The 13,935-nt window shown below is 44.7% G+C and overlaps 1 protein-coding gene across 3 annotated transcripts in view; it reads left to right on the forward strand.

Moving 5' to 3' along the window:
- Positions 1–8,319: 8,319 nt before the first annotated feature.
- The window catches only part of TFAP2D (transcription factor AP-2 delta), a 53,822-nt gene continuing 48,206 nt past the window's right edge, over positions 8,320–13,935 (forward strand). The window contains exons 1-3 of one of the 3 annotated variants that reach the window (XM_064709919.1): positions 8,320–8,401; positions 9,373–9,870; positions 13,380–13,440. In XM_064709919.1, the coding sequence (XP_064565989.1) occupies positions 8,363–8,401; positions 9,373–9,870; positions 13,380–13,440 (598 nt within the window). In that variant the 5' untranslated portion in view covers positions 8,320–8,362. Of the gene's footprint in view, positions 8,402–8,866; positions 8,935–9,182; positions 9,871–13,379; positions 13,441–13,935 lie in introns of those variants that run through there. The other 2 variants (XM_064709920.1, XM_064709918.1) reach the window with 2 other exon arrangements.

Here is a 13,935-nt window from a genome sequence, read left to right on the forward strand (position 1 = left end):
ATACAAGAGTCATAAGGTGAGGGCAAAGATGTCAGCCTTACCTGTGAATTTACTCTTTTAAGTTTGTGACACAACTTCAATGTTATTTAAACACATAGTAGGGCACAGTGTTTAATTAGGTAAAGAAACTTGCTCACAATTACTGCCACTGCATAAGTGCATGAGCAGAGTGGAGCACACTCAATAATCCAAAGAACCTGACACTGTATTATTTATTGGAATGTCTGCATTAATTATGGATGATTCTAATATAAGGTACATCTTTAATACATCACAGTCTACAGATGTTTTCATTCTCCACTACCAGAGAGAAGTTTAATTATAAGATTTTGCCTCATGCATTGAAAGGCATCCAGAAAATAACATGGGCAGTGTTTTCTTAGCCAGTTCTGATCAGCAGACTTTCTAAAATCCAGGTTTAGCTGGCTACATGTGAAGAGTTTGGTTTAGACTTGCCTTGTGGGCAAAAATTGGCAAGAGGGGAAAAAAAATAGAGTTTTCAATGGGATTCACCAGGTAACTGCAGGATTTTCAGTTCCATCACCAGTGCTTTCTCCTGAGTAGCAAAATCTAGGGTTGTGATGAGAATTTCCACTGAATTTTAATGTTTTAATGCAGAATCCCCACCACATAGGGAACTTTCCTCTTGCCTTGGTTCAGTATGGGTATTATGCTACATCAAAGAGCAGGAATATCCCATAGAGCTTCCTGTTTTTCTTTCTGTGGAAGTAGGCTTCAGATCTTCAGTACCTAGGTTTTTTGAAAGGCAATGAAAAGTCTCACAAATTTTGCTGAAAACAGGCTGTTTTTAAGCAAAATATGGACTTCAGTTTGAAGAGCTAAGTGAAAATGGTGGAGAATGGTTTTCCAAAATCTACATTTTTCCACTATTCCACTCTTGTCCTGAGGAATATCCCTGTTGAAATCCACAAGGTTTTACATTAATTATTAGGTTCAGAGGGCAAGGTTCAAATTTTTATATCACAGTATTATAGAATAGTTTGGGTTGGAAGGGACCTTAAAGATCACCTTGCTCCAACACCCTGACATGGACACAGTACCTTCCACTATCCCAGGTCGCTCCAAGCCTCATCAGCTGGCCTTGGACACTTCCAGGGATGAGGGATCCACATCTTCTCTGGGCAACCTGTTCCAGTTCTTCAAGAAGTGGAGCAAGAATTTGAATGAGGACTCCTGTTAATTTTCAAGTCTCATTTTGGGGCTTTTCACCATTATGTGGTTTCTTAGAATCAGGGTTCATTTTGCTCTATAGTTAAATTTCTAACCTCATCCCATCCCATGAACAGAGATGGTTATGTGTGTGTTTCCTTTTAATGGTTTCCCAGTATTGTATCAGTAGTGGAAATACTTCAGTGAAGCAGAAAGGATTGTCAGAGCAATGAAACACATGATCACAACTTGAAAAAAAAATAATTATCATAGAGAAAGATTCTTTAAGAGACAATTTCTGGCTTCTTCCTTGTTATAAACTTGAGGACACAAAATGTCAGTAGGATATCTGTGAATTCCTCCTTTGCCAATATTTAAAAGCCTCAATGGCTTATAAGCAAAGGGGAATTGGCTGATGAGTTGCTGATGTGCAAGAAGGCAAGGTTCTCACAGAGAAGAGAAATTAGAGCCTAGTTAGGTTTGCAATTATAACCAAACCTCCCTTTTCAGAATAGCAAACCTATGAGGAATTAGATGCCAGGGGGAAAAAAGAGATTGTTAAAGGATTCTCCAAAATTATTGTGATTCTGTTTCTCACAGCTGCAAATACCTTCAGATAGCCACAGAATCAGAAAAGGATTTAAGGGTAAAAAGGTGGCCAACAGGAGTGAGATAGATCAGGTAAAAAGAAAAGAGGTCTGAGAGGATTACCTGAGGAAGGAGAGCAAGTCTGAAATGGGAGAGCAGCCAGATTGTGGAATGAGAGAACTGCACAAGAGAGCAAGATAAATAAAGTAATAGGACATTCTTCAAGTACAGAAGAGGTCACTGGGAAATAAAAACTGCTTCTAAGGGATGGCAAGAGCACTTGACAGAAGAAGTAGTGTTTGCTTTCAAGGGAAAGCTGGAAGGAGGAAGGGAGGCTTTTCTTTGTCTCGGTATTTGCAGAACTGGAGCGAGGACAGCTGCCACAGACAGTCGGCATGTTACCCCCCTAAGGGATGCAGGAGAGATGCTGAAAGAAATTAGGAACGTGGCAGTAAAAGGCACTGGCAAAACCAGTGTTGTGTGAAGATTGAAAGGGGGGAAATCCCAAAAGGGGGAAGAGTGGAGGCAGCCTGTTTTTCCTGTTGCAGGTGCCTAAAGGAGGGAGGGAAGGTGGGTAGACAGCTTGGTAACAAAACTGTGGTGACAAAATAAATGCCTTAAAGCAGGAGTGTGTGTAAGACCAGGATACACCAGAGGCTGTTGGAAAGGAGGACCAGGTGGAGAGGCCTCTATGGAGCAGGTACAGCCCTAGGAGCCTTCTAAGAAGGGGCCCTAGGCAGAGTCCCCAGGAGGATCTCCACACCTCGACAAGCCCAAGCCAAGAGGAGCTGTTTTCTTGGGGTCTGGCTGGAGAGCAAAGACAGATGGGATGGGGGACTCAGCAGCTCAGGGAGCTGTGAGAAAACTCCTAGAGAGGGAGAAATTCAATGACTACAAGATCAGATGAGTGAAGAGGATAAGCATGAGGAGCAGCTCCATGAAAGTAAAATTGTGGTTCTGTGGGAGGGGGCTGGAAACAGAATTTAAAAAGTCACATCATCAGGAGTCTTAGCACAAGAAATAGGAACTGTGGGGCCCACAGCTCTGTTTGGATGGCAACAGAGAGCAAGGGAAGAAAGAGACTAAGGAAGATGAGGATGGGAGAAGTGAACCAGTAAAATGAATGGAAAAGGGTCTCTCGCTGACAGGCAGTCAATGGACCACCCTTACCATTGTCATCAAATACCTGGAAAGTAAGTTTGCAATCCAGTGGCCACAAATTCTGCCCTCCTGATCCTTGCATGGAATGGTGTGAATGACATTCACTGCAAATGAGCAATGGTCTGGTTTACAGCCAGGCAATATTGATCTATACTGGCACCTTTGAAGCCACCTCACCTCTCCCTTTGCATTTGTTCTGAGTAACACCTGGCTTGAAATACAGCTGCCCTCAAGTCTTCATGAGAGCCTCCACAAGCAGGAAACCTTGCTGCCATCAAAGAAATGACTGAAGACACCAGATATACTCTTTATTTTTTTTTTATTAATATCTTCACAGCATTTCAATTGATTGCAAATGCATTTTCAGTCCCAAAATGTTGCCTTTCAGCTGTTGTGGTGATGCAGAATAGAAATTTGGAGGAGGAGGAAATATGGTGGTGGGTTTGTAAGCTGTGTCCAGAGGGCAGGGAAAAATCTATTGCAGGACATGTTTTGTCTTGAGGCTTGAAGAAAACCACTTCAAAACTCCCCATTTCCATTGCCCATAGCTACACTCAGTGAACTCCAATATGAAATCATTCTCCTTGGCAGAGGAAAGGCAATGTAATGTAACTTGGGTCCTAAAAATAATCGTTCTTAAAGGGAAACAGGAAAAAAACCCCACAACTCTCTCACACAGACAGGTTTGCTTGGAAATGCAGGTGCGTAATCTGTGGGTGTGTGTGGAGGGGGATTACCAGCTCCCTCCTTCCCACCTGCAGCAGTCTGGGCTGTCCCAGGGCTTTCCCCTCCTGTGAAGTTCAGAGAAGGGAGATGGGATGGTGAGGCTCATCACAGAGAGGTCCATGATCAAGTTCAGCCCCTCTGTCAGACAAGAGGGAGGAGTTCAATGCAGAGGAAAAAGAGATAAGACAAAGAATGGCCCTTACAGGGATCAAACTCACAGCCTTGGTGTTATCAGCGCCATGCTCTGATCTACTGAGATAATCCAGGGTCAACAGCAATAGATCTGCAAACAATGGCCAGCACCCAGGCATGAATAAAAGTGACCTCAGGGCTGCTTTTCTTTTGGGTCAGCTGAGCATTCCCAAAGCTCCAAGCCCTCAAATTTTAGGAACTGCAGAGGACAAAGGGATGGACAGCAAAAAACCCTTTCTGGCTGATGAACACCCCAGCACTGCTGACTCCAGCTCCCTGTGATGCTTTAACTGCTTTCTGGTCTCGTTCAGACACAAGAAACTCCAGTAAAAGTCATCAGAAGTTTAGGTCCAGCAAGACCAAGTTTTGGCGACTTTCAGTGGAGAAGAAGGCTCTTAATTAAGAATAAATTTAACTATTATTGCATGACCAGCAAAACGCAGGAGCTAAAGCAGGATGGAGCAATTAAGGGAAATTGTGATTTCAGGCTCCTAAATGCTGGGAAACATTTGTAAGACAAACAGGAGGTGAGAGAGCTCTGTGAGTCTCGGGAGCTGCTCTCCTGCAGCAGCCAGACGTCGAGCCCAGACTGTGTCCCCGCAGCAGCACCAGACACTTTGCACACTTCAATGAATCAGGGGAAGTGAGATGATCCCAGAGAGAAACTTTTAACTTTCCTGTGTGTTTGGCTTTTTTTCCTTCAAAATCCCTATCCTTCCCAGCCCAGTCAAATTTTTCCAGACTCCTTAAAAAATTTTAAAAATAAAATAGAAAAAAAAAAATCTGTAGCTCAGAAGCAGAACCAAACTTTGGGCAGGGGATAAACAACGTGCTCAGCCACAATGAAACTCAAGGCAAAGTCTGTCTGCTCTGTTCATAGCGCTGGTTGGAAAACCAGAAAGCTCCCAATTAACTTTGCTGAAAGATTTTTCTTTGGGAGCAATTAATAAGTGCTTTGCAGTTTGACTCGCGTTATTAATTGGATTGGGGGGAGTTAAACGCGCAAACGGTCTATATGATTTTTTTTCTACGGTCTGTAAACGAAGCTAACAGATGGAACTGACCAGTAACGTGCATCTGGCAAGCCGGGTTTCTTATAAACTTTCCTCCAAACAAAACCATTTTGGAGGCTTTGTTGTTGTTTGAAACGAAGTTGGGCTCCGGGCTGGCGGGGAGCGTGGCGTGGGCTCGGCTGGGCTGCGTGTGCGTGGGAAGGGAGCACGGAGGGGGCAGGGGTCGGGACGGGGGAAGATCTCCGGCAAAACCCATCTCCTGCAGCGGGGGCATCTCCTGGCAGCTCGGGCAGAGCGCTGGGAAGGCGCCGGGAAGGCGCTGGGAAGGCGCCGGCCCTTGCGCCGGGCGCGTCCTGAGGGGCTATGCCTGCACCGCGGCACGCACGGCGCAGAAGGGAGGGGAACATGTCCCCACATTGCTCTCTCACAGCCGGGGTTTCCTGAAAATAAAATAAATGAGTGCGTAAAGGAGCGAGTGTCTCGTGGGTGACTCGCTGGGGAGCGAAGGTGATGGGGAGCGCCCCCGGTCACGGCTCGGGGATGGGGACAGGACCGGGCTCGGTGCGCTCCGCGCATCCTCTGCCGCCGTCACACTGTCCTGTCCCCGTCCCCTCTGTGCCGCCTGTGCCCCGCTCATGCTCTGAGCCGGGCTTGCTTGGCCAGGTGGAGGAAAACCTCTTCTCATCCATTCTCAGAACAAAACCAAACCACATAGACGGGACTGAAGTGGCACAATGCAAATAACCAAAGTCAACAGAGGTGCGGAGCGCTCTGCCATGAGTGTTTGGGAGGATGTTTGTCTTCCTTCTCGAAGGGAAGGAATGTCTCCCCTGCCTCTCCCTCCATCGGGAAGGTGCGTTCAAGGTGTGTTAACTTTTTTGTTATGTCTAAGCTTCCCTGCTCAAGGCTGGTGTGGCTGATTCCAGTGCGCTCTCCACGCTCCAAAGAGGTGTTGGAAAGAGCAAAGTTGGTTAACATCAATAGGGTGGGGTTTGTCCTGTGGCTTTTTTCAATTCTCTCAAGTATCAAAATCTTGAAAAGATCAGACAAAATCTGAACTTGGGGAAAATTCTGGATTTTTTTCAATTATATATTGGGGAAAAATATTTGTGTTCCATTAGCAATATTAGAACTGTAGGAGATGCAAATGAGAAGAAAAAAGCAATTCCTTCCTTCCTTCCTTCCTTCCTTCCTTCCTTCCTTCCTTCCTTCCTTCCTTCCTTCCTTCCTTCCTTCCTCCTTCTTCCTTCCTTCCTTCCTTCCTTCCTTCCTTCCTTCCTTCCTTCCTTCCTCTTCCTTCCTTCCTTCCTTCCTTCCTTCCTTCCTTCCTTCCTTCCTTCTTCTTCCTTCCTTCCTTCCTTCCTTCCTTCCTTCCTTCTCTTCCTTCCTTCCTTCCTTCCTTCTTCTTCCTTCCTTCCTTCCTTCCTTCCTTCTCTTCCTTCTTCCTTCCTTCCTTCCTTCCTTCCTTCCTTCCTTCCTTCCTTCCTTCCTTCCTTCCTTCCTTCCTTCCTTCCTTCCTTCCTTCTTCCTTCTTCCTTCCTTCCTTCCTTCCTTCCTTCCTTCCTTCCTCCTTTCCTTCCTTCCTTCCTTCCTTCCTTCTTCCTTCCTTCCTTCTCCTTCCTCCTTCCTCCTTCTTCCTTCCCTCCTTCCTCCTTCCCTCCTTCCCTCCTTCCTCCTTCCTCTTCCTCCTTTCCCTCCGGGCGGCGGGGGGGCTCGGCTGGAGCCCCTCTCCCCAGCATTGCTCTGGAGAGGTGTGATGTGTTCCCTCTGCCCCCCCCGCCCGCCGGGATACCCGCACTTTCCCATCTCAGACAATGCATTTCCATTCCAGTCGTGTGCCTTTGTCCATTTGTAGGAAGAAAAGAGGGCTGAGTGACAGCTCCTGTTAGCCTGCATGAACAGATACCAATAAACCCTCCCAAAACCTGGACCTTAAAAAAAAAATAAAATAAATAAATAAAGAGGAAAGAGCAAGGCAGGGAGCCACATGCCTCTTTGCCTCCGGCTTATTATTAAGACACCTTCGCAGCTTAAACGCTTAAACGCGACCCAAATTAAATGGCAATTAAAAGCAAGTTACACCCTCTCCTATCTCCGGGCTTATCTCGGGTGGAAGCTAGCCATCAGCAGAGCCTCCCCGTCGGGAAATGCCATTTGGGCTGGCATCTTGGAGGAGGGTGTGTGAGCCCCCCCCCGGCACCCCCGGCTCGCCCGGCAGCGGGCGGCGCCCCCGGCGCTCCCCGGGCGGAGCCCGCATCACTGCGGGGCTGCGGAGCCGCTACCTGGGGCCACAGGAGCAGGGGGCGCCGAGCAGGCACGCAGGACTCATTCCCCGAGCGTGGCGGCTCCTCGGACCCGTGTCACTAAATAAATAAATCACGTACCCCCTTCAGCTTTGCCACCCAGGGCTACGCAGCCTCCGTGCGTTCCCATCTCCAAAATATATCGGCACTTGGAAATGTCGAGCCAGCTATCAGTGGTCTTTAGCTCTTGCGTCCCCTGTCCCTGTTTTTCTTTCGCCTGTTACAGATGTAATTCCGTAGATCTATATGTATTTTATGTATAATTCCATAATATCATATGTCACTGCAGTGATACTTTGTGGTCTCACCCTAGTTTTATGTTTGAAAATGCTATTTAAAGAAGCCTGTAAGATAACATATTAGGCAGCTTTAAAAGCAGGTTGGAGTGTGGGGTGGACTTAAATTCGATGTAAATGAAAGGGTAAAAAAAAAAAATACAAACCCAAACCAAAACAAACCACATAGTTTTCATTTAGAAAAAAAAATACACTTAAACAGACACACATACAAATGTGCAATCTTAGATTCTGGTCAGTATTTAGAAGCAGTATAATCAACAGGAAGGAGCACTTACCTATTGAAAAGGATGGTTTAATAATATATATTTGTATATATTAGCTTTATGTCTTCCCAATAAAATGTACACAAAATACCCCCTTCGATCAGATTAGTTCCCATATTAGCCTGGGTAAGAAAAAGCATTGTAAAGAGTGGAGGAAAAATTGTATAAAAATGTTGAAAGAACCTACAGTTCCTTATTAGGCGAAGATACAATATTTATTCCTTGTCTCCTGGGATGAAGCTCCTCTATCTATTGTCCTCCCAGTTCTCAGTGCTGATGCTTAATTTTCAAAACTTCTATATTACCAAGGGACCTACGACATCAGCCAAAGAAATACCCAGCAAGTACAAAATCTGATCCAGGGAGCAGCTTTTGTGCAGAGGGAAAATTTTGTTCCTACAGGTTTTTAAGGAGGTGCATGGAAAAGCGAGAGATCTGATCTATGCAGATACATTGCAAATTCTCTCTGTCTGTAGAGATTTTTTCTAAAAAAAATTGGGGAAATACATGAACTTTGGATTTTTCAATTTTTTCCTTTTTTTTTTTTTTTTTTTTTTCTTAAATTTGGAGAGGGGAGTTTTATCCAGAGTTGGGGGTTTTTTCCTCTTCTTTTTTTTTTTTTTTTTTTTTTTTCGGAGAACCAAAAAATGTCAACTACCTTTCCAGGTCTCGTCCACGATGCAGAGGTATTTTGTGTGTGTGAGAGTGTGTGTGTGTGTGTGAGAGTGCGCGCGTGTGTGTGGATGTGTGTGTGCATCTGTGTGTGTGTGTATGTGCCTGTGTGGTTGTTTCCATTTTTTTAAAATCCATATTGGACCGTTACGTTTAATTATAATCCGGCTTCAGAGATAACTTAAAGAAGTATAGAGAGAAAATTCGTTATGACATCTGTCGCCAGCAAGGGCAACTCATTACCACGTTAAAACCGTTGCCAGAACGAAAATCAGAATAATACCCCTAATAATATAATGAAGTGGAGAGAAATCACCACCAGCTCGCCAGGAATGGGGAGTTCTCGCTAAAAAGCAGGACTCTCCTTTCTTTCGAAACGCAGGGAAAAGAGGGGGGGAATTTTGGATCTGATTCGTTATTTTAAAAAGAAAGAAAAATAGGGGTTCAAAAAAAAAAAAAAAGAAGGGAAGGAAGGAAGGAAGAAAGGAAGGCAAGCAGGCGGCAAAGCTTTCTCAATGTGTAACGCTGCAACATAGGGACGGGACTTGTGTGTATTCTCGGTAGTTTCCTCTGTTTGATGACTTTTTTTTTGTGTCAGCCCCAGATATTACAGCTGTGATCAGGAGGTGGATGGATAGATGGATGGATAGATGAATGAATAGATGGATAGATGGATAGATAGATAGATAGATAGATAGATAGATAGATAGATAGATAGATAGATAGTTTTTATTTCTGTGTGTGGATTCCTTTTGCTTGACAGTATTAAGGGCAGGCTGGGCTGTTTATGATTTTTTGAACAGACCTTTATGGCACCAGCCCAAGGTAGGAAAGGATCTTTTGTTGCTGGGGTTGCCGCTCGCAGGCTTAGACGCTTCTGCAGGGGGAGAAGCTATGCAGGACAGCGTGCTTGGAAGAACGGTACCCGGGGTTTTCAATGACAAACCTCCAGTTTTGGGGTCTTCTTTTCACTTCTTCCTTTCAGATACGTCATGACGGATCAAACAGTTACCGTTTGATGCAGCTTGGATGCCTGGAGTCTGTGGCCAACTCGACCGTCGCCTATTCCTCCTCATCTCCTCTCACTTACTCTACCACGGGCACCGAGTTCGCCTCCCCGTACTTCTCCACTAACCACCAGTACACCCCGCTGCACCACCAGTCCTTCCACTACGAGTTCCAACACAGCCACCCGGCAGTCAACCCCGACGCTTACTCCTTGAACTCTCTCCACCACTCCCAGCAATATTACCAGCAGATCCACCATGGAGAACCCACTGATTTTATCAACCTGCACAATGCGCGGGCACTCAAGTCCTCCTGCTTGGACGAGCAGAGGAGAGAGCTGGGGTGCTTAGATGCTTACCGCCGCCACGACCTGTCTCTTATGAGCCATGGATCCCAATATGGGATGCATCCAGATCAAAGACTCCTGCCAGGACCAAGCCTCGGGCTTGCAGCCTCGGGAGCAGACGATTTGCAGGTAAATAGCATGCGATCTCCTTTCGAGGTGCCTTCCCCTCCCCTCCCCCTGTCCTGAACCCCCCCCCCCACCACCCCCACCCCCACCCCCATTTTCCTCTGCTCGGAATAGCTCATACAAAGGAGGGAAGATTCATCCCAAACCCGATCCAGCGCCCGTCCCTTCCACATTAGCAGCAGCAAGAAAAAAATATATGGAAGGGGAAAGAAAAAAGAAAAAAAAAATCAACCAAACAAGTGGTCTTCTTCGGCCAAACAAACAAATTTAGTAAAAACAACCTCGCACCTGCCTTTGCAGCGTGGGTTGTGTGTCTGTGCTGGCTGAGACCGTGGGGGTCCCCCGGAGATCTCGGGGTGAGTGTGCGTGCCACACTTCCTTACCCAGTCACACGGAACCCAAACCAAACCAGAACAAACCCATCTCCTTGCTTTTCCTAAACTTTTCCTCTCTTTCGGCGCAAGGAGCACTTTGCAGCGACAGAGCAGGCAAATGATTTAAGGAAGGCAGGGAGTAGGAAAAGAGAAAAAAGGCAGGGCAGGAAATAAATCTGCTTTCCGACAGACCTGCAAAGGCAAACCTTCCGAGATATGAGGGTGGAAAGGGATAAACGGGAGCAAATGTTCGTCAGGAAAAAAAAGTCAGAATGATAAAAATGCCTCGCTATATCCGATCTAGGTGTTAATAGGGTGAGAGATAAAACAGATAAAGCTAAATTCATCTGTCTGTCTATCTAATCATTCATCCACTCCACCCTAACCGGCACCTGGACCCATCTAAAAAATTTTATTTCTGTGTATCAAAAACTCAGATTTATCCGTTCAGAAATCCTTTCCCACGCGCTAAAAATTCACCTCCGCCAAATTAAGCCAGTTGCTTAAATGAAATTGGTTTCCAAAGTTGCAAAGAACGTCATCCTGTGTCTAACCTCCATTCCGAAATGTGCCCCAAATCAAAAGCAAACCTTCCTTCCCCCGACGAGCTGAGGAACTGAGGGTTTCCCCGTCAGCAGGGCGAGACAAACGGGATCGTATTTACTGTACTCACTTTTCCCCCACACCTCGCTTCCTGGCACACAAAGCTGCCCGTGGTGGACTTCCCAAAAACATGTAGCGGTCAAGGGCTTGTGGGGAAAAAAATCAATTCAAAATTTGCAAAATGCAGAAGGTTTACTTTCTTTCCTTCAAATCAAAGCACGAAAAAATAATCCAAACAATATATATCAGGGAAAATAAATATTTTTTTTTCTAGGAGGAAAATAAACCCACAAACAAATAATGTTATCTTTTATACGTCAGATGTAGAAAACCTAGTTATTTAAACCTAGTTTTCTCCGCAAAAATTCACTATATAATTTTGTCTTCTCTGGCCATTTTTTTTTTGTTTACATTTTTCACAAGGATCTCCTTATGTTACCCCCCTAAAAAAAAAAAATCTGCCATTCACTGCTCAACCCCAACTAAAACCTATTTACTCCTTTTTATAACCACGTCTGCTGCTGATTTTTTTGTATCTGTACAAATTTTTTTTCTTTGGCAGGCACAAAGCCTTGTATTTTTCAAAAGAGGGGATTAGGAACGTTTGCAAGACAGCAGACAATGCCTAAGTCCAGGGCAAAAAAGCACCATAGTTTATCCAATTTTCGACTTAGTGCCATTCAACTGGTCATTTATGCAATGTCATCCGACCAAACAACATGTTTCCCTTCTTAAAGAAAAAAAAAAAAAAAAAAGGTTGGTTAAGCTGCTAGAGGCACAGTCTCTTTTTATTTATTTAACGAAGAAGAAAATCAACAGCTTTCCTTTGGAAAATATTAATTTTTCGATCACAACTTATTATCAAATAAAATGCTTAGGTCTTTGTACTTAATCTCGTCTTTATTTTTTCCTCCTCCCTCTTTTTCGGAACACAAGAGGGAGGGTGCAGAGGTACCAAAAAGCCTGAGTGTGAGAAGTTGAAAATATTAGTATTTGTCGTTAGGACTTGGATGATTCAGAGCAAATTTGGACTCTGGCGAATATCACTGCGGGTGTAGAGGGAAGCGTTTTGGTGGCGAGCAGAAGCGGGACTGCACAGAAATACTTTTAAACCAAAAATTGTGGTCTAACCAGTCTACCCCTTTCTCCTTAGTCTTTCTTTTTAAAACGTTCATCAGCATATGCCTCATTTCAAATGCAACAAATGTAAATATACTTTTCCCTGCACAGAATTTTAAGTGAATGTCCAATAGTTTCGAGGGCGGTTTAAGTCAGCCTAACAGATGCAAACAGTCTTGGAGCTGGAGTGGCATCTTTCAGTGCCCTAAAAAGATTTTCCATGGGCAACAAAGAAAACTGTCACACCTTTTCCCATCACCGCTTTAATTTATGCTCAGTCGCCAAGTTTTTTTCATATTGATTTCATAATCACTTTAAGGCAGAACACTTAAAATAAAAAAGGACCTTGAAAAGGAAGGTCTTACAGGGCCAGGGCCAATATGGTGAAAGTGGGGGAGAGAGCCAGGACTGTAAAGATTGTTTTGTAAAGTGGGGTTTTTATTATGCACCGACTCTCTCCGCATTTACTTAACTCTTCACGGGCTGTTGAATAGGTTAACACCCTTAAAGGCCTCTTTCATGTCCAATACCTCGTTTGTTTGTAGAGGAAAATGCGTCTTTAACACATTTCCACTGGGCAAAGATTTAGGTTTGGTTTGTTGTGTTTTTTTAACCCCAACATAAGGAAAAACCCAAAGAAAACCCAACCCTTTCAAGTCTTTTATCACTCCAATAAAAATATTTATTAAGGAGGGCGAAGATCCCCAAATAATCAGCCTTGTAACAGGAGAATAAAGAAGTGAGATCTCTTCGGACGTGCACCAGAGGCCCTAGGCAGGTTTTTTGATGGTTCTTCACCCCTCGCTCACACATGGATGCCTGTGTGTGTGCGCACACAGATGCATATTCATCCCCACCTATGTGCGGACACACGCATTGTTACAGCACCCTCGCGACTCGGTGGAGCCGGCAAAGCCCAATGGGTCATCTGTTGTTTGTGCTCTTTGTCTACTTCTGTGCGCACTTTCTAAGTCGGTGGATACGTGTCCCGAAACACATCTGAGTTTAGCTGTGCCCGAATATAAATATACCGCTGAACATACAAAACCAGAAAAGTACATTTTTATCTTTGTGTGTGAAACTGTCGAGCGGGAATGCACTTTCCTCAAAAGTACTTGTTTGTCTGTCTTTCCTGCTATGTAACTGCCCGTCTAAGTTGCCAGTTCGGGATAAATTCGTATTTAAATGGCAATGAAAGGAAAATTATTCTGCGTTTGGTGGGGTAGGGGCAGATGGCAGGATGGAGGGGGGATTTCACTTGGGTTCTCTGAGAGTAACTGTGTTTTTCCAGTTCACCTTAACTATTGTTCCTGGGCGAGTCATGTAACAAAGCGAAATCTGTGTGATCTCTCTGTGGGTTTCTGTGTCTGATTTCTTTCTTTCCTTTCTTTCCTTGTTTTCCCCTCATTACTTAAGAGCTCAGTGGAGGCCCAGTGTGGACTTGTACTCAACGGGCAAGGAGGTGTGATAAGAAGAGGTAAGAGGTTACAAATTCTTGCGTCTATCAGTTTTTGTATACACACATCCCTCTCCATCTCTCCCCGCCTTTCCCTTCCCTACTGTTTGGCGTAGTTTGGATTTACTGCCGAAAAAGTGGTAATTTGCCATTTGTCAGAAGTAATTTCAAACTCTCTTAGAGCACTTCGCATTTCACAGTCCATTTGCACTTTACAAACGATCTGCTCCTCGGTAGCTCTCAGATACTTCCTCTGAATTCAGAGTTTTCCTGACTCGGTGTAACATCCCGCGTTTAATCGGGATGATCCCTGATAGTTTGAGAAACGTGTTCCCTGGCGCCGGGCTGTTAAGTCGGTAGTTTGATCTCGTGTGAGGAAAAAAAAAAAAAGGAGTTTTTTGGGAAATGTAGTTTCAGTAGCGCTGCAGACCGGTGTGGAACTCGCTTTTGAGTGTCACTTCATTTGATAACCATCTGTCAGTGTAAATATCGAACATCAGAGTTAGAGGAGAGGTT

Source organism: Zonotrichia leucophrys, chromosome 3, assembly GCF_028769735.1.
Source record: "Zonotrichia leucophrys gambelii isolate GWCS_2022_RI chromosome 3, RI_Zleu_2.0, whole genome shotgun sequence".
Lineage (NCBI taxonomy): Eukaryota > Metazoa > Chordata > Aves > Passeriformes > Passerellidae > Zonotrichia > Zonotrichia leucophrys.